The sequence below is a fragment of the Piliocolobus tephrosceles genome, chromosome 5 (assembly GCF_002776525.5).
Source record: "Piliocolobus tephrosceles isolate RC106 chromosome 5, ASM277652v3, whole genome shotgun sequence".
NCBI lineage: Eukaryota > Metazoa > Chordata > Mammalia > Primates > Cercopithecidae > Piliocolobus > Piliocolobus tephrosceles.
Window position 1 is genome coordinate 101,433,530 of NC_045438.1, and position 21,192 is coordinate 101,454,721.

Genomic DNA, 21,192 nt, shown 5'->3' on the forward strand with positions numbered 1-21,192 from the left:
AGAACTACAAACCACTGTTCAATGAAATAAAGAAGGACACAAGCAAATGGAAGAACATTTCATGATCATTGACAGGAAGAATCAATATCGTGAAAATGCCCATACTGCCCAAGGTAATTTATAGATTCAGTGCCATCCCCATTAAGCTACCAATGACTTTCTTCACAGAATTGGAAAAAAACTACTTTAAAGTTCATATGGAACCAAAAAAGAGCCCGCATTGCCAAGACAATCCTAAGCCAAAAGAACAAAGCTGGAGGCATCACGCTACCTGACTTCAAACTGTATTACAAGGCTACAGTAACCAAAACAGAGATATAGACCAATAGAACACAACAGAGTCCTCAGAAATAATACCACACATCTACAACCATCTGATCTTTGACAAACCCGACAAAAACAAGAAATGGGGAAAGGATTGCCTATTTAATAAATGGTGCTGGGAAAACTGTCTAGCCATAGGTAGAAAGCTGAAACTGGATCCCTTCCTTACACCTTACATGAAAATTAATTGCAAGTGGATTAAAGACTTAAATGTTAGACCTAAAACCATAAAAACCCTAGAAGAAAACCTAGGCAACACCATGCAGGACATAGGCATGGGCAAGGACTTCATGTCTAAAACACCACAAGCAATGGCAACAAAAGCCAAAATTGACAAATGGGATCTAATTAAACTAAAGAGCTGCACAGCAAAAGAAACTACCATCAGAGTGAACAGGCAACCTACAGAATGGGAGAACATTTCTGCAATCTACTCATCTGACAAAGGGCTAATATCTAGAATCTACAAAGAACTTAAACAAATTTACAAGAAAAAAACCAACAACCCCATCAAAAAGTGGGCAAAGGATACGAACAGACACTTCTTAAAAGAAGACACTGCATTTATGCAGCCAACAGACACATGAAAAAATACTCATCATCACTGGTCATTACCGAAATGCAAATGAAAACCACAAAGAGATACCATCCCATGGTAGTTAGAATGGCGATCGTTAAAAAGTCAGGAAACAACAGGTGCTAGACAGGATGTGGAGAAACAGGAACACTTTTACACTGTTGGTGGGACTGTAAACTAGTTCAACCATTGTGGAAGACAGTGTGGCGATTTCTCAAGGATCTAGAACTAGAAATACCATTTGACCCTGCCATGCCATTACTAGGTATATACCCAAAGGATTATAAATCATGCTGCTATAAAGACACACGCACACATATGTTTATTGTGGCACTATTCACAATAGCAAAGACTTGGAACCAACCCAGATGTCCATCAACGACAGACTGGATTAAGAAAAGTGGCACATATACATCATGGAATACTATGCAGCCATAAAAAAGGATGAGTTCATGTCCTTTGTAGGGACATGGATGCAGCTGGAAACCATCATTCTCAGCAAACTATCGCAAGAACAGAAAACCAAACACTGTACATTCTCACTCATAGGTGGGAATTAAACAATGAGAACACTTGGACGCAGGGCAGGGAACATCACACACCGGGGCCTGTTGTGGGGTGGGGGAAGCAGGGAGGGATAGCATTAGGAGATACACCTAATGTAAATGACAAGTTAATGGGTGCAGCACACCAACATGGCACATGTATACATATGTAACAAACCTGCACGTTGTGCACATGTATCCTAGAACTTAAAGTATAATAAAATAATAAAATAAAATAATTTAAAAAAGAATTTTACCTTTTCAGTTGTAAGTGGTTTTGCCGGCTTTTCTGGCTCCTTTTCTCTCTTTTTCTCTTCCTTTTTTTTTTCCTTTTCTTTCTAAAACACAGCCCAAAGTTTTGATAAGTTTACTTTTTTAAAAAATGGCAACTTCTGACTCATTTTTATTAGTTTGAGTCATCATTCAAAAAAGGTAGAAATATTCAGTAATTACAATATCTGTGTGCTACTGAAATATAATAGTAAACATAGCAAATTCATATTCTCATTGAGGTTATATGCTGATGACAGCAAAGAATATCTGTTAAAAAATTAAGACAGAGGCACAGAGTTAAGACAATTTAGAACTTCTTTGATATATTAGGGTTTGTTTTGTGTTTGTTTTAAATGAATGAGCTCTCCATTCAATAAATTCTCACTATATCCTTCTATTAGGTTCGACTTCCTAACAGCAATCACGCAGTTGAATTATGAATGAGAAAAAAAAAACTAAGTGATAGGACAGACTTCTTTATTACACAAAGATAAATTATAATAGGTAAATATAAGGGGAAGACTATAAAATCCACTTTTTTTAATCACAAAATATCTTCAGTGTTGCAGGAAGTCAGGGACCCCGAACGGAGGGACAAGCTGGAGCTACGGCAGAGGAACATAAATTGTGAAGATTTCATGGACATTTATCACTTCCCTAATAATACTCTTATAATTTCTTACACCTGTCTTACTTTAATCTCTTAATCCTGTTATCTTCGTAAGCTGAGGATGTACATCACCTCAGGTCCACTGTGATGACTACGTTAACTGTACAAATTGATTGTAAAACATGTGTGTCTGAACAATATGAAATCAGTGCACCTTGAAAAAGAACAGAATAACAGCGATTTTAGGGAACAAGGGAAGACAACCATAAGTTCTGACCGCCTGTCGGGTCGGGCAAAAAAAGTCATAATTTTCTTCTTGCAGAGAGCCTATAAACAGACATGCAAGCAGGGAAGAGATCACTGAATTCTTTTCCTAGCAAGGAATATTGATATTAACACTCTAGAAAGAGAATTGCATTCCTGGGTGGAGGTCTATAAACAGCCCCTCTGGGAGTATCTGTCTTATGCGGTTGAGATAAGGACTGAAATATGCCCTGGTTTCCTGCAGTACCCTCAGGCTTATTAGGGTGGGGAAAAAACCACTCCCTGATAAATTTGAGGTCAGACTGGTTCTCTGCTCTCAAACCCTGTTTTCTGTTGTTTAAGATGTTTATCAAGACAACATGTGCACAGCTGAACATAGACCCTTACCAGGAGTTTTTGATTTTGACCTTTGCCTTGTGATCTTTATTGGCCTCAGAAGCATGTGATCTTTGTTCTCCTTTTTGTCCTTTGAAGTATGTGATCTTTGTGACCTACTCCCTGTTTGTACATCCCCTCCCCTTCTGAAGTCCTTAATAAAAACCTGCTGGTTTTGTGGCTCAGGTGGGCATCACTGTCCTACCATGATGTATGATGTCACCCCTGGCGGCCCAGCTGTAAAATTCCTCTCTTTGTACTCTTTCTCTTTATTTCTCAGGCCAGCTGACACTTAGGGAAAAATAGAAAGAACCTACGTTGAAATATTGGGGTGGGTTCCCCCAATACTTCAGTCTATCATCACGGATTTTGCTTCAAAAAAAGGGGCAAATACAGTGATTTTCTCATGAGAAAGAGAATGTTCAAGATAGTGCTTGGGGACCACAGCCAACTGACTAGTGTAAGGCAGTAAAGGTAAAGTATAAATAGCATTATGATAGTCACAATTTGCATTTCCAATAAGGATTAGATATAATGTTAAAAACATAACGATTAAAAGTATCAACAATAAATCTTAAGGGCCAAAAGAGGAAAATGAAAAGAGGTTAAACAAAGAGCATACATAAGGCATTCAGAGGAAAGAGACGACTAGAAACTGAGAACTGAAAGTCTACTGCAACTAAACACTAATCTGGCCCTTATTTTCCTGACAGCAAAAAAAGAAAAGACAAACTGATGAACCTAGGGAAGGCAGCATGATAAACATGCAGAACTTACTCAAAATACCTAAAGGCTGCATTTGTACCTATGCCTTTAAAATGGTGTCTGATGCAACCTCTGTCAGTCTAAATCTGCCATTTGTCAATCAGGAAAGATAATACTGGCAACTCCTAGGCCATAATGTGAGAGAAATAATAAAAGTCCAAAATGCTTTGCAACATTCATATAAAGTTCAAAAACAGGCAAAAGTATGATGTTGGAGAGGGTACACACTAGCATAAAACTATTTCAAAAAGCAAAAAATAAAGATGATGATGATAAAAATCAGGATGTTAATTACCTTTAAGGAGAAGGGATGAGGTTATTTAGGAACAGTCACATGGGAGCTTTCAAAGTGGTAATAACGTTGAGTTTCAATATACATTACACAGTGATAGTCTTGTAAGTATTAAACTAGATATATATTTAATGTGCATTTCAGCACTAAAAAGAAAAAATGAAAGGCATTAAGAACCTAGAAAGCAACTCTGCAAACTATAAAGCACTACACAAATATAGCACATTAAATAGCACATTAAAATTTTAGTGTTTGTTGTGTGATTTTAAAAAGAGGAAAGGAAAAACTTTCATCTTAGTTCAAAATTTTAGAAGAAATTCATAGCAAAGATCTTTATATTTGGGTCATGAATAAGCAACGTCTTCAACTGCAATTTTAAGAACAGGGAAATTCTAATGCATTTCTCTTTTCAACCTTTTGTTTTATTACCCATTAATAAAAGGCAATGAGTGTTGTAATAGTAATTCACCAATTAGTGAAAGCATTTAAGTAGAGGACAAAGCTAACAAACTATTGGTATATTGCTTTGCAACAAAAGGAGAATACATGGATAGAATTTCCAGAATCTGGACAGTTTGTATCTCAGGCTCCTTTAGACTAGGATTATTTAAAATTATGTTTTAATAATGTTTTTCAGGAACAGGATAAAAGTCAACATAAAGTTGAACTTGTGCTAAAACCTGAAGAATCTATATGCTTTAGTTACCAGAAGAGCATTGTCAAAAGTGACATTTTCCCTTGAACATTAAGGATATTAACATAGTCTAGCACAGACAGAAGAGACCATCTAGAAAGTTGGGATAACTCTCAAAAAAGATCTTCATATCTACTCAAGTGCCTGGGCTTTACACTGGAAATAAGGAAGATCTAACCTTTTAAGGATAACTAGAAACATTACCTATTGCTGACTCAACCATTTCCCAAATCAAAACCTTCATTTCCAAAACACAACTATCACTTTTTTTTTTTTTTTTTTTTGAGACAGAGTCTCACTCTGTCACCCAGGCTGGAGTGCAGTGGCAGGATCTTGGCTCACTGTAAGCTCCGCCTCCCAGGTTCACACCATCCTCCTGCTTCAGCCTCCCGAGTACCTGGGACTACAGGCACCCGCCACCATGCCTGGCTAATTTTTTGTATTTTCAGTAGATACAGGGTTTCATCTTGTTAGCCAGAATGGTCTCGATCTCCTGACCTCGTGATCCGCCTGCCTCAGCCTCTCAAAGTGCTGGGATTACAGGCGTGAGCCACCGTGCCCGGCCCACAACTACCACTTATTAAGTGCCTCTCATGGGCCAGTTGATAAGTACCTTACTGTCTAATGTAATCTTTGCAATAATTTTCTGTAATAAAAACTTTACCTACTGTCATCTTACAAATGAAGAAACAAAAAAGAAGTAATGCCCAAAGCAACACAGTTAATCAAAGCTAGTGGTAGGACTGAGGGACTATGGAGCCCAAACTTGGAAGTCTCACTACTCACTGTGGTCCACTGAAGCTTTGCTATTTATTGTTGCTGTTATTATTCCTTACAGTAACAGCTAATACTTTCTGAACCCTTACTACGTGACAGACACTGTTCTGGCTCTTTTAATCCTCACAACAACTTTATGAAGTTAGAAATATTATCCCCATTTTATAAGTAAAGAATAAATAGGATGTGAAAAATTTTATATATAAAATATTTTCTATATATTCTTAGTAAACTATGGTGCAGAAAGCAATGTGATAGAACAGTTTCAGTAATATGTTGAGAAAGAGGCCAGGCATGGTGGCTCATGCCTGTAATCCCAGCACTTCAGGAGGCCAAGGCAGTCGGATCACCTGAGATCAGAAGTTCGAGACCAGCCTGATCAACATGGTGAAACCCTGTCTCTACTAAAAATACAAAAATTAGCTGGGCATGGTGGCGGGCACCTGTAATCCCGGCTACTTGGGAGGCTGAGGCAGGAGAATCACTTGAACCTAGGAGGCAGAGGTTGCAGTGAGCTGAGACTGTACCACTGCTCTCCAGCCTGGGCGACAGGAGCAAACTCTGTCTCAAAAAAAAAAAAAAAGAAAAGAAAAATATGTTGAGAATGAGTTGTTTCCGAACCTCTCAGAGGTATTAGTCATTGCTATGGTTTGAATGTTTGTGTCCATCCTAAAATTCACATGTTGAAACCTAATCCCCAATGTGATATTATTAGGAGGTGGGGCTTTGGGAAGTGATTAAGTCATGAGGATGAAACCTTCAGGAATAGGAATCACACCCTTATTAAAAAGGCCCCAGAGAGATTTCCGGCCCTTTCCCACTATATGAGGGCACAAAGATGCACTGTTTTAAGAACTAGAAAGTGGACCCTTCATGAGACACAGAATCTGCAGGAGACTTGATCTTTGTCTTTCCAGCCTCCGGAACTGTGAGAAGTAAATTTTTGTTGTTTATAAGCTACTCAATCTATGGTATATTGTTAGAGCAGCCAGCACAGGTGAAGACAGTTATTTCTCAAGAAGGCCATTGCGTCATGAGTAGAAGTTTGACTTCCTAATCACCGCGATTAGTGGGCACATATGAAACCACTAAAAACAAATCAAATTTGCTAGCTACATTTACTAGAAGGAGAGCATGACTTGATACTCTTTAATACTGGAATTCAGCTGTAAAAATACAGCTGTCAAGACACATGCACATGTATGTTTATTGCGGCACTATTCACAATAGCAAAGACTTGGAACCAACCCAAATGTCCACCAATGATAGACTGGATTAAGAAAATGTGGCACACATACACCATGGAATACTACACAGCCATAAAAAAGGATGAGTTCATGTCCTTTGCAGGGACATGGATGAAGCTAGAAACCATCATCCTCAGCAAACTATCACAAGGACAGAAAACCAAACACCGCATGTTCTCACTCATAGGTGGGAACTGAATAATGAGATCACTTGGACACAGGGCAGGGAACATCACACACTGGGTCTGTCGGGGGTTGGGGGGTTGGGGGAGGGATAGCATTAAGAGAAATACCTAATGTAAATGACGAGTTGATGGGTGAAGCAAACCAATATGGCACATGTATACCTATGTATCAAACCTGCATGTTGTGCACATGTATCCTAGAATTTAAAGTATAATAAAAATAATAAAAATACAGCTGTCACCTACTCTGATTCTGGCAGTGGTATTAGGAGACAGGCTTTGAAGCAGTATTAACAGAATGGCCTCTAAACTCATCATGCAGTTTGACCCACAGATGACTCCCATCCATATAATCAAAAGCTGCTAAAAGATCTAAGAGTACTGTGAAAACCTAATTTGTTTTAAACTATTTTCTCAGCAAGAACAAAATACTGCAGTGTTTTGTATTTTAAAATAGTAGTTCTTGAAACCTGGTGGTTAAATGCACAAGTGACATAGTGAAACAGCTGACCTCCTGTGCAAGAAAACTGGTTAAACATTCAAGTCCAAAAAGATGGAGGTAAGTACATACTGGGTTCATTATAATCAAACTATACTTGAGTTATTTAAATAAAGACATAGGGCTAGGTGTGGTGGCTCACACCTATAATCCCAGCACTTTGGGAGGCTGAGGTGGGTGGATCACTTGAGGTTGGGAGTTCGGGACCAGCTTGACCAACATGGAGAAACCCTATCTCTACTAAAATTACATAATTAGTCATGTGTAGTGGCACATGCCTGTAATCCCAGCTACTTGGGAGGCTGAGGCAGGAGAACTGCTTGAACCCAGGAGGCAGAGGTTGCAGTGGGAGGCTGCAATAAGCCGAGATCGCACCATTGTACTCCAAACTGGGCAAGAGCGAAATTCCGTCTCAAATAAATAAATAAATAAATCAACAAATAAACAAATAAAAGACATAGTTTCACAAATTTTTAAGTGCTCTCTCTCTCTCACTACTCGCCTCCCCTTTTCTTTTCCCTGGACCTAGACCTGTATATCCAACCACCTACTAAATAACCTCAATGTTTCACAGTGACCTCATACTTAACACATCCAACTTTTAATTCACCTCTTTCCTTTTCTGCTCAAACCTGTTCCTTCTTTTCAGCTTGTATCCTTATCTCACTAATTGGCACCATCATCTACTAAGATGCTCAAGATAGAAGCTGGAAGTCACAGGCTTCCCAAAGCACCTCCACAAGACATCAATTACTAAACCCCATGGACTGTACCTTCTTAAGACCTCTCAAAATTACACTCTCTTGGCCGGGCACGGTGGCTTACACCTGTAATCCCAACACTTTGGGAGTCCGAGGTGGGCAGATCACAAGGCCAAGAGATCGAGACCATCCTGGCCAACATGGCAAAATCCCGTCTCTACTAAAAATACAAAAATTAGCTGGGCGTGGTGGTGCGCACCTGTAGTCCCAGCTACTCATGAGGTTGAGGCAGGAGAATCGCTTGAACCTGGAGATGGAGGTTGCAGTGAGCCCAGATCGCACCACTGCAGTTCAGCCTGGCAACAGAGCAAGACTCCATCTCAAAAAAAATAAATTTTAAAAATTACATTCTCTTTTACATTCCCCGTTACTACTTTGAAGCATGTCCCCCTCATTTTACACCTGGATTAGAATAATAGGTTAACTCTTTTCCTCACCCATCACCACAAAATTCACTCCCCATGGAGCCTGCAGTGTTACAACATGAAAATCTGATCCTGTCACACTCGCCCCACAATGCTTAAAACTTGTCATTAAAGTGCCCGAGCCTTCAGAATCAAACTCCTTCAGTGGGCTCACGAGAAGGCTCCTTCATGAGAAACAGGAGCCTGGCCGTTCTACTCATATTTCAGTTATGCCATTCTGCTTTGCAACTCCCCAAACACTCTACTTTGCCCATATGTTTTTTCACAGGCTAGTTTCCCTATTTGGAATTCTTCTTAATCCTTCCTTGTATCTAATGCTTATTCAGAGCATAAGATGCATCAAAATAATGTCTCCTGTAGTAACTGCAGTACAGTAAGCGTACTTCAATCACAGCCCATAATATATTGTATTATAAACTGCTGTAGAGTTATCTGTTTTCTTGCCTTAGACTGTAAGCTCCTGGAGGGCAGGGGCTATATCTTGTCTTCGTATACCACACATCTAGCCAACCATTTATCATTTATCCCGTGTCTATGGGAAAAAATGATAGTTGAAAGAATGCCTGGAACTAATTTATTAAGGCCAATGTAACAAAAAAAAAAAAAAATAGGTAAAGAGTCAAAAGAAATTAAAACTCAAATATTTGTAGGGATGACTTTAAAAATACACAGTGGTAGTATATGCACCCCAACCACTTCTACCCAAAATGCATTCTAACAGTTATCATTGATGATTCTGAACTCATGATCCCATAATACCCACATTTTATCTGTATGGTGTTTACTATTGCTTAAAAAAGAAACTTGGCATTAACTTTGTTTAAGTGCTTTTAACAACAGAATCACAGAAAGAAAAGTTTTCTTTGTTTTTCTTTTTTAAAGTTCCTGGAAATATAAGATAGTAACGGGCACAACAACAAAAAACTAATTGCTTCTTAACTGTTGAGATATAGCCATGGCACCAATAAATCAGTTATTCTGAAATTAAATATAGATTCAAAGTTCCTTAATCATAGCTGTGGTATAAAAAAAATTCTAGAAATTGCTGTTTTAATTCTAGGGATCATTCAAAATATAAGGAACCATTATAGTGGTCCCGAATGACACACAGCAAAAGGAAGTTAATTTACCATTTAACACTACATAACGCAGCTGGTTAAAACATTACCATACCTCCAATTTATTTTTGTCAACAGCAGCTTGCAGAGAAGGAGAGGATACCAAAGGCTGAAGAGGAGCATCAGAGGAGGAAATCTGTGGAGTGCAGGTGAAAAGTGAGGAGGAAAAAACAAAAAGAAAGTAATGAGAACTGACAGGCACAGGAAAGAAAAAAAAACCCTGTATATTTTTGAGATATAGAAGCACTTAAGAGACATGTTAATAAAAATGATGCATCAAGAAATAAGTACTGCTTTTTAAAAATTTCAGTTTGAAATTTATAAAAGGGTTTAGTACTGAATAATAAATGATTTAAAATGGATTTTACTAGGATATAAAACTTAAAATGTAGTCAGATAAGATCATACCAAAAGTATATGGAAAATAATTAAGCTTCTCTCACAGTTCATCTTTAGTTAATGTGACTATTGAAATACAAATGCTCTGAAACATGAAGACACACTGTCCCAAGTAGTAGAAGAGCAAAAATGGGTTTTTGTTTTTACTTATAATAACTTTTAAGAATGAAAAATAAAACAGAACTGAAATAGTAAAAGTTAATTAAAATTTTAATCAACTGTTTAAGAAAATAGAAGAAAAGCTAGGGAAAAAAAGAGTGGATTAATGTAATATAACAGCTGAGCAGCAGACTTATTATAAAGCAATTTATACACTTCCTTCTTTAAGATCAGCAGGCAAACACCATTTCCAGTGCTATACTTGCTGAATTACCCCAAAGCATTATGAGACAGTTATATATGCAGCACAGGCAATTTACACACGAAAATGGGTTTCATCTAAAAGCTTTTTTCACACATCTTACTGCCCAATTTCTACATGCGTAGTTGATCACTTTAATGGAAGCATTATCTTCCTGCTCTCTTTACTGCCAAAATGTAACTGAAATACATTTACAAAATGCATAGATCTTTGAGGCCATAAAACTGACATCTCTATATTGCCCTATCATATCAATAGTGCCTATGAGGAATTTTTAAAACTAAAGGTGCTATTACAGATAGGTCATTATGTAATGTCAAAATAACACTTCAAGATGACAAGCTCTCCCTCAATCTGCTTGTTATTAAGTTAGTTATGGCAGTAATTCTCAAATCACAACACAAGACTATAAACTTTAGGGAATTTTCTTTTCCTTGCTTACTCGCTGTTGGCTCTAACTGTGTAAGCTAGCCACTTAATGAATATTAATGCAAGTTACACAGGAGAGAAAATAAACAACGCAAGAAAATGTAGATCTTGCATTAAAAAAAAAGTCAAGGCCGAGCCTGAAAGCCTGGTTTAAAACTGGTTTGCCCTATTGGATATTTACTTACTAGAAATCTTTAATTACTACTTCATATAGAAAATAAGAATAAAGAACTTTGGGAGGCCAAGGCAGGCAAATCACTTGAGGTCTGGAGTTCGAGCCCAGCCTGGCCAACACGGTGAACCCTGTCTCTACTAAAAATACAAAATTAGCCAGGTGTGGTGATGCATGCCTGTAATCCCAGCTACCTGGAAGGCTAAGGCAGGAGAATCACTTGAACCTGGGAGGCGGAGGTTACAGTGAGCCAAGATCACGCCTCTGCACTCCTGGCTGGGAGACAGAATAAGACCCTGTCTCAAAAATAAAAATAAAAATAAAAATAAAAAGCCATAAGATCACTTAAGAAGATAGCTGTATCATAAAAACCTCTTTGCCTAAGCTCATGAAAAGCAGAACAAAAATATAAAAAGACAACATGGGCATTGAGTATGTCAAAAGCTACTAATCCTTAGAAAGCAGCAAGATAATTCATTATAAAAGGGTTTGTCCTCCATTTGAGAAGATGATAAGCTGATGTGGCCACTTTTAAAACTCAGTAGCAGGAATATAAAATTCTATTCAATAAATATCAGTAATTTAACAACAACAACAAAAAATTTCAGACAGGGTCTTGCTCTGTCACCCAGGCTGGAGTATGGTGTGAAGATCATAGCTCACTATAACCTTGAATCCTGGGCTCAAGTAAAAACCTTTTTTATTGTAATCAGTTTTTCTTGTTTTTTTGAGACAGAGTCTTTCTATGTTACCCAGGCTGGACTCAAACTCCTGGACTCAAGCAATCCTCCTGCCTCTCAGCCTCCCGAATAGCTGGGATTACAGATGCGCATCACATTTTAATACAAAAAGAAAAAAGAAAGAAAGAAAAAGAATAAATGCTTTAACACCACATTCCAGTTGAGAAAGAAAACAAACTTACTTAAGAAGAAAAACATCTGAAAAGTCAATGGACAGATGAACAAGTGAATCGATAACAAATCACAAACATAATAGAAGAAAAAAGACACAGCAGAGTACACAGTGTATGAAACCACTCACATAAAACTCTAGAAAATACAATCTATGGTGATTTAAAAAAAAAACAGATCAGTCACCAAGGCCATGGTTGGGGGCTGACTAGCAAGAGGCACAAAGAAACCTTCAGGAGTGACGAAAAGTTTCTATATCTTGATTGTGGTGGTAATGGTTACACAAGGATATGTATTTGTAAATATTCATTGATCTGTACCTTAAAATATCTACCTTTTATTATATATGAATTATATTTCAATAAAGTTACTCTTTAAAGTCATATTAGCAGGGTAATATACATTATGTGAGCAAAGAATAAACAGAAATCAACATATTGACAACTGGAAGCAAGTGACAGTACAGAATAGGGGTAGATGAGGGAAGAAAAAGGGCAGTGAAAAGGAGAAAATAAATACAGAGACACGAAAAGCTAGATACTCGAGACTTCTTTCTAAATCTCTAGTAGGAAATCACCAATATCCATCTTCTGGATTAGTCCTCCTAACTGGTCTCCTTGCCCCATATCTTGCTCCTCTCCAAATCCATTCTGCATACCATATCATTCTCGAAGTAAACCTGACCACCACATATCACTGCTTAGAAGGTCTGAATAGTTTATATATACATTGTATAAGGACAGAGTCCAAACTCCTTAATCAGGCCACAAGTGTCATCTACCTTACCTCCATATTCTTCCCTCCTCTGGCTACATTCATATACACTCTGCCCAGCCATATACGACTCCTTCTGGTTCTCTAGTCTGCTTCTCTGAACTCTAGGGGCCTTTCCTCTTGCTAGTCCCTCTGCTTCAGAAACCCATGCTTCTATTAGTTCCTACCCATCCTTTAATTTTGAGTTAACACTGCCTCCTCTGGGAACTATTCAAAGTATTCCTTGATCTCTCTATAGAGCCTGGAGTAATATTTCCTCTTATAATATTTCCCTATTATGTAAATTGTATCACATGTTGTCTTATAAAGATCTAGTTACTTATCAGTATTCTTTGTTCAACTAAAGTTATCTGAGGCAGATATTAATTTTATTCTGTTCACCATCTTTAGTACCTGACATTCAACAGGTCTCAATAAATATTTTCAACTGTTATAGGAAAAGAGGAGGAAGAAAGCATCTCAGAAGGAGAACCAAAAGGAGGCTCAATCTCAGCAACTGCTCTCTGAAAGTTGATTGGCTTGCTAATATACTTTTCTGAAATCCCACAGAAGTTATCCATATTTACTTTCAAATTTAGAATTTATTTTGTAACTAGATATTAATTCCATTTCACTGGCTCCTAGTACTTTTATTCAGATAGAGCATAAGGCTCTGACCTTAGAAAACTTTGCTGGAAATTGGTGGTGTCAGTGAATTCAGTAGTCATATTTAAATGTCCTTCCCAACTCCCACCCACCCCTTCTATCCATGAGATAACATGCGGTAGAAATCCAGTAAAGACATTCTTCAGAAATAAAATGAGTTTTCTTCAGAAATAAAATGAGTTTAACAGCCCTTCCTTCGATTATTCTTAAGCTCAGATGTTCTTCGCTAGGCCACCATCAAAGTAACCTATATGTGAAAAAGCTCCCAGAACAGTACAATTGTCCTCATGCAAAAGAAAAACTGACCATGCAAAACAAGTTCCCGACTCCCATCTACAAGAATAAGGTGAACAAACACCCTTTGAAAAGGTATAAAGTAATTGAAGGCCATAAAGCATAATGTTTAAAATTTTCTTGATGAATTTCTTGAAATATTTACTACTACCACCCTTTTAAACAGAATAATGCTATGAAAATTAAATCTGTGGTCCAAAACACTGAGAAAGAAGCAGTCACTGAAAAACATCTTATAGACTAATTGTTGGCAATGGATTCCTTCAATCTCATTTTGGAAATTCCTGGATATGTTTTCTAAGTAGAAATTTTACACAGCAATTCTTGAATGGCTATCTCGTGAGCTTTTAGTATACCACGAAGCTCAAGTTTTTCAAAGTCTTGGAATCATTTTAAATATATGATTTCCAATGTCTTTTGCATTCCATGGCGCATGACTTGGATTGAAAAAGCTGAAAACATACACATTTACTAAATTAGTACATAACCTATAAAAAACACACCAATGAAACTCATCAGTAGGATTAAAAGACACTGAAAACTTAACCAAGTAACCATAGCTACCAAGTGTATAGAAGAAGCCTAAATCTTAATATTTAATATTTTAATTTTAAAATCTTTGGCCAAGTCAGTTAGAATTCTGGAAAACTTAAAAAAAATTTAAGTCCTTCACTTGCTCTATTGGGGTGTCCCATAATTAAGGGGCTGATTAAAATGTGGAGAGATTAATGAAACAGAACTCAAGCCAAGATTTTTCCAATGATATACACTCTTAAAATTAAGTTTGAGTATTCATTTTTCTTAATTGTCTACCTATTACAGTCATTTGCTGCCATCACAATAGCTTATATTACAAGCAGTTATGTGCTAGGCACCCTACTAAGAATAGAGTATACTTTATCTTAATTCTTGCAGCAATACTATGAAATTCAGACACTATGACATCCCTGTTCTACAGAAGAGGAAGCAAATTGTAATGAAAAGAAGTAACAAAGCAAATCAAGCAGAAACCCTGTTCTTTTACATTAATCTCAACTCACTAGCTGAAGAGACACAGAGACAGGATGGGGCAGGCGGAGAGAGAAAAACTGCTGGAGGAAAAGAGCAAATTATGTGGCAGTTCAGCCTCCTCTACCTAAGTCCTCTTGTATCTCCTAAACTCACTTAAAATACTTAGCTTCCCACTGTGATTCACTACTGGTAAGTGAGCAAGGGGAGGAAGACAGGACAGATTTCTCTTTCTCTTTTTTGAAACAGGGTCTTAACTCTGTTGCCCAGGTTGTAGTACAGCGGTGTTATCACAGCTCACTAAAGCCTCAACCTCCTGGGCTCAAACAATTCTCTCACCTCAGTCTCCCAAGTAATTGAAACTACAGGCACACTCCACCACGCCCAGCTAATTTATTATTTTTTTTTGTAGAGACAGGGTCTTGCCATGTAACCCAAACTGGTCTCAAACTCCTGGACTCAAGCGATCCTCCCACTTCAGCCTCCTAAAGTGCTGGGATGACAGACGTGAGCCACCATGCCTGGCCAACAGGACAAATTTCTGCAAAGTGTTTCAAATTCCCCTATCACTCAATGAAATCAGGTAGGACAAGGGAGGTAGACTCATTCTATATGACCACAGTAGGCAGAATTCTGAAAGCCACTTAAAATTCCCACTCATACACCACCAGCCCTATGATTGTGGACAGGACTGTGGTAAATCAAATAATGAGTGGGCCATGTGTGGACTAAAGCAAATGTCAGATTCTGACTTAAAGCCTGCCACCAGATGCAGTTGTACAATTGAAGTACATCAACTCACTTGCCACTATAAAGCCTGCCACCAGATGCAGCTTAATTGTCACTTACTGCTCAATGATAGGGTTTTGATATGAGTCTGCATGCAACTGATTTATCATGGTCTCTGTGCAGTCAAACCTCTCTCCCAATGTTGATCTGTGTTTGTAGCCATTCCCCAGCACTACCACCACTGCTTCAGCTCTACCTCGGATAATCAGGCAATACATTCTCACATGGAGCACACAACCTGGATCCCTCACATACACAGTTCTATTCAACATGCTCTATTCAACACATTGAATAGAGCACTAGGGGAGAACAATAGGATTCAGTAGAGAAGAGACAAGGAAGCTCAGAGGCAGAGAAACTCGAAATGGCAGCAACAACAGAGAAGCAATGCAGTTAGCCAAGACTGGCTAGAAGCCAGGAAGGACTCCCCATCATGGTGGCAAGGTAAGCAAAAATCCCTAACAGTCCACATTCCCATCAGAGCCCCTACAATCTTAGCTACAGGAGACTCCTTCAGCCCTCACAGGCCCTGAACATAGTATAAGGAGCTGCATGGAGTCCACACAACTACACTATCCCAGAGAGAATTCATGCTAGATCTCACCCACCCACTGGGACCAAGCTGCTGCTGCAAAGTGCCATTTTGACAGTACCACCAACACTAGACTACATCCAGCCCTGAAGCCCAAACTCCCAGCGTCTTGACATCCCTGGGATCTCCCAACACACTTGACATCTTCCTGGAAGGCCTCAGCATCAGAACAGCAGCTAGACTCAGCAGTGTAGTCAAGTCTCTGGCACCTGAGTCCTGCAGAAGCCTACACCCTGGAGAAGAGGCAGTCTAGTACATCAAGGAGTCTGCTCCAGGATATAAGGAGCTGAAGCATGTGCTCTCCAGACCTGAGAGCCACCTGCCTGGGACTGCCACCACAGACAGTGTCCCTGCCCCTTCTAGGAGCAGAGCCATTGTGTATCCACGTACACTGCCTGGAACGCCAATGCAAGTACCTGCACATGCTGCCCAGGGACAGCATGAGAACTGACTGGCCCAGCTGGCCACCATCCACACACATTGCCTGTGCAGTGGACAGGACTGAGGAATAGCTTGCCCCTATCACTGTCAGTGCCCACACACCCAGCCCAGGGACCCAAGAAAGGGCCTGGTTAGAGGTACTCCATGGCCACCATATATATCTGGAAAGGCCTCCTAGATGCCTGAGAACAGGCTGACTCAGAGCTGCTGCCACCAACACCAGCATGGACTGCCCAGGGCCCTAACAACCGACGTACTCAGACTGTCACAGTGGTTGGCACCCTCCACCTGGGGACCCAAGAACCCTCCCACATAGCCACAGCCACCACCGCCCACATGACCCAACCAGAGGCTTGAGGATTAACTCATCTGGGTCCTATGACATCCACTGCACGTGCCCACACAATCTGCTCATGATCAGCTGGGATTTATCCCAAGAATGTATAAATGGTTTAACATATACAAATCAATAATGTGATATATTACATTGACAGAATGAAGGACAAAAACCTTATCATCTTTTCAATAGATACAGAAAAAGAATTTCATAAAATTCGACATCTCTTCACGATAAACATTCTCAACAAATTAGGCATAAAGGAACATACCTCAACATAATAAACATCATATATGACAAACCCACAGCTAACACCATACTGAATGGGGAAAAGCTGAAAACTTCTCTTCTAAGAACAGAAATAAGACAAGGATACCCACTTTCGCCACTCTTATTCAACATAATAACATAATATTCAAATTTGAGGGGGAAGATGTCCCATTTTACATTATGTGATTTTTATACATTCCATGCCTGTATTAAAACATTTCATGTCTCCCATAAATATATACACTTACTATACACCCACAAAAATTAAAAATTATTAAAAATAGATTAAAGACTTAGTTGGGTGTGATGGCTCATGCCTGTAATCCCAGCACTTTGGGAGCCCAAGGCAGGGGGATCACTCGAGGCCAGGAGTTCGAGACCAGCCTGGCCAACATGGCAAAACCCCATCTCTAACAAAAACACAAAATTAGCCAGGCCTGGTGGCACACACCTGTAATGCCAGCTATTTGGAAGACTGAGGCAGGAGAATCACTTGAACCCAGAGGCGGAGGTTGCAGGAAGCTGAGATTGCAACACTGCACTCTATCTAGCCTGGGTGACACAGCGAGACTCCATCTCAAAAAAAAAAAAAAAAGAAAATTAATAATAAAGACTTAAATAGGAGACCCAAAACTATAAAACTGGTAGAGGAAAACACAGGAAACACTGGTCTAGGCAAAGATCTTATGAATAAAACTTCAAAAGCACAGGCAACAAAACCAAAAATAGAAAAATGGGACTACATCAAACTAAAAAGCTTCTGCATGGCAAAGGAGACAATTAACAGAGTGAAGAGACAATCTGTAAAATAAGAGAAAATATTAGCAAACTGCTCATCTGACAAGAAACTAACATCCATAATATACAAGGAACTCGAACAACAGCAAAAAGAAAAAAAAAAGGCTAATAGGCAAAAGATCTGAATAGACATTTCTCAAAAGACACAAAAATGGCCAACAAGTATATAAAAAAAGGTAAAATCAATAATCATCATAGAAATGCAAATCAAAACCAAAATAAGATATCTCACCACAGTTAGAATGGTTTATTATCAAAAAGATAGATACTGGAGAGGATACAGAGAAAACAAAACTCTTAGACACTGTTGGTGGGAATGTAAATTAGTACAACCACTATGGACAGTATGGAGGTTTCTCAAAAAATGAAAAACAGAATTACCATACAAGCCAGCAATCCCAGTACAGGGCATTTATCTGTATGAAAGGAAATTAGCATATCAAAGATACCTGAACCCCCATGTTTACTGCAGCTCTATTCACAATAGCCAAGACACAGAATTAACCTAAATTTCCATCAATAGATGAACAGATTTTTAAAGTGTGATATATATACACAATGAAATACTATTCAGCCATAAAAAGAACGAAATCCTATCATTCACAGCAAGATGGATAACCCCGGGGGCCACTATGCTAAGTGAAATAAGTCAGGTACGGAAGGATAAATGCCACGTGTTCTCATTCTTCTGTGTGAGCTAAGAAAAATGGAACTCATGGAAGCAGAGGGAAGAACTGTGGACGTTAAAGGGTAAGGGAGAGGAAGGGATGGGGAGAAATTTTTAACAGATGTGACATTACAGCTAGATAGGAGGAGCACGATCTAGTGTTCTGTAGTATTGTAGGGTGAGTACGGCTAACGATAATTTAGTATATATTTTCAAAAAGTTAGAAGATACTGAATGTTCCCAATACAAAGAAATGATAAATGTCGGCAGGGCGCGGTGACTCACGCCTGTAATTCCAGTACTTTGAGAGATCGAGGTGGGCGGATCACAAGGTCAAGAGATCAAGACCATCCTGGCCAACATGGCAAAACCCCGTCTCTACTAAAAATACAAAAATTAGCTGGGCGTGGTAGCACGCCTATAGTCCCAACTACTTGGGAGGCTGAGGCAGAAGAATTGCTTGAACTCGCAAGGCGGAGGTTGCAGTGAGCGAAAATCGTGCCACTGCACTCCAGCCTGGCAACAGAGTGAGACTCTGTCTCAAAAAAAAAAAAAGAAGAAGAAGAAGAAATGATAAATGCCTCTCTGTGGATACCCCTTAAGTACTCTAGTACTCCTGGAATACCTTAGGTATAAGGTACTTTTATTTTTTAAAATCTGTTCCTATCTCCACTATGATAAATGTCTCTAACAATCAGGTCCTCTTTGTTTTGGTATCCTAGGAGATTGCGAGCATAATAAGTGATCCAAATTTATTTGGATGAGTGCTCAATCTATTACTGAAGATGAAACACTGAACAGAAATATGCAATTCTCAGTAATACATAAGATTAGTTACTTGCTCACTGATCACCATGAAAGAGGAAAAAATACTTTAAATCTGCTACAATATAAACGTAGTTATTATTCTGTTTATATTAGAATAGGTGGAATACATTTTCCCTTGGGTTTATTGTGACTTTTGTAAATCTTTCTGCATTTTCATTTCAATAGTACTATAAACTCAGGAGTATATACTGAGGTAAACAAACTTTTACCTTAAAATTTTTACTCTCAAGCCTACAAAAAAAATGGAAACTGTTAAGTGAATACCTCTATAAACATCACTAATATTAGTCAAATACTAACATTATGCCATATTTGTTCTCTCTCTACAGACACAAACACACAAAGCTGCTAGGTTTCACCAAACCACTTGAAAGTGTTAGGTATCATGACATTTAATCTCCAAGTGTTTTATTCTACCATATATCTTATAAATGAAGGAATTCTTAAAACTAAGCATACCATTATTACACCTTGAAGGGGGAAAAAAAACCCCAACTCAGTAACAGCTACCATCCCAAAATAAAACTATCTTATACATTACCATGTAAAAATAATTTCCTAATTATTGCTAAGAAAAGAAACATATTACAAATATAATTTTAAAATTTATATTATAAAAGTGTTTAATATAAAACAGTATGTTCTCTAAAATAAACTAAAATGATTTCTTAATATTTCATATGAAAATGCATTACACTTTTAAGTTAGTCCTTTCCCCCCCTCAATGCTTACAGTGGCCTTAATTTTATAGATATTATAAATATTCTCAATACCATTAATTTTTAATCAATCCTTCAACAGATTTCCTATGTCCACTGTAAATGCAGCTCCAATGCTACACACAAGGATATCTTTGCTCTAAAATACACACTAATGATATTTAAAAACTTAATTTTTTTTTTTTTTTTTTGACACAGAGTCTCACTGTGTTGCTCAGACTGGAGTGCAGTAGCACAATCTTGGCTCACTGCAACCTCTGCCTCCTGGATGCAAGCAATTCTTCTGCCTCAGCCTCCCAAGGAGCTGGGATTACAGGCATGCACCACCGGGCCCGGCTAATTTTTGTATTTTTAGAAGAGACAGGGTTTCACCATGTTGGACAGGCTGATCTCAAATCCACCTGCCTCAGCCTCCCAAAGTGCTGGGATTACAGGCATGAGCCACCATGCCCAGTCAAATAAAATTTTTTTTTAATAAAAAGAGATAGGGTCTCAATATGTTGCCCAGCAGCCTGGTCTTGAACTCCTGGGTTCAAACGATCTTATCACCTTGGCCTCCCAAAGTGCTGGGATTATAGGCATGAGCTACCATATTAAGCTGATACTTAAAAACTTTTTAAACAAGATTTTGTTAAGGCCAAAGATAGCATATTAAAATATCCTAACTTTCTCAGGATTTGACTGAATTTTTAATATATTGCTTCTCCATATGGGCCAAATAGTAAACCAGTTTGTAGGAAAAATGAGACGAATCTATTTCCATTGTCTCTAAATTGCTTGATGGATGACTTCACCAAAAGATTAACTGGTTTATAGCTTATCAATCTAGGAATCAAAGTCCAAAAACATGATTTCAACAATAAAGGCAATTAGCCTTAGACTATAATTAACTTGGATGAGAAAAATTTTTAAAAACTAAAAAGAAACAGCTGATAAAACATAACAGTCCTGTGTCATTTAACAATTGGGATACATTCTGAGAAACGTATCATCACATGACAGCATCATCGTGCAAACATCACAGAGT

General features: G+C 38.3%; 1 protein-coding gene across 6 annotated transcripts in view; it reads right to left on the bottom strand.

Annotated features, from left to right (window-relative positions):
- The window catches only part of SMAP1 (small ArfGAP 1), a 185,648-nt gene that overhangs the window by 62,651 nt on the left and 101,805 nt on the right, over window positions 1–21,192 (bottom strand). For 3 of the 6 annotated variants that reach the window (XM_023195145.2, XM_023195149.1, XM_023195150.1), the window contains 2 exons: window positions 9,787–9,867; window positions 1,704–1,784 (listed from right to left, as the gene is read on the bottom strand). The exons of 1 other annotated variant lie outside the window; for it this stretch is intronic. In XM_023195145.2, coding sequence (XP_023050913.1) covers window positions 1,704–1,784; window positions 9,787–9,867 — 162 coding nt within the window. The remainder of the gene's footprint in view (window positions 1–1,703; window positions 1,785–9,786; window positions 9,868–21,192) is intronic. 2 more of the 6 variants (XM_023195146.2, XM_023195151.2) reach the window with 1 other exon arrangement.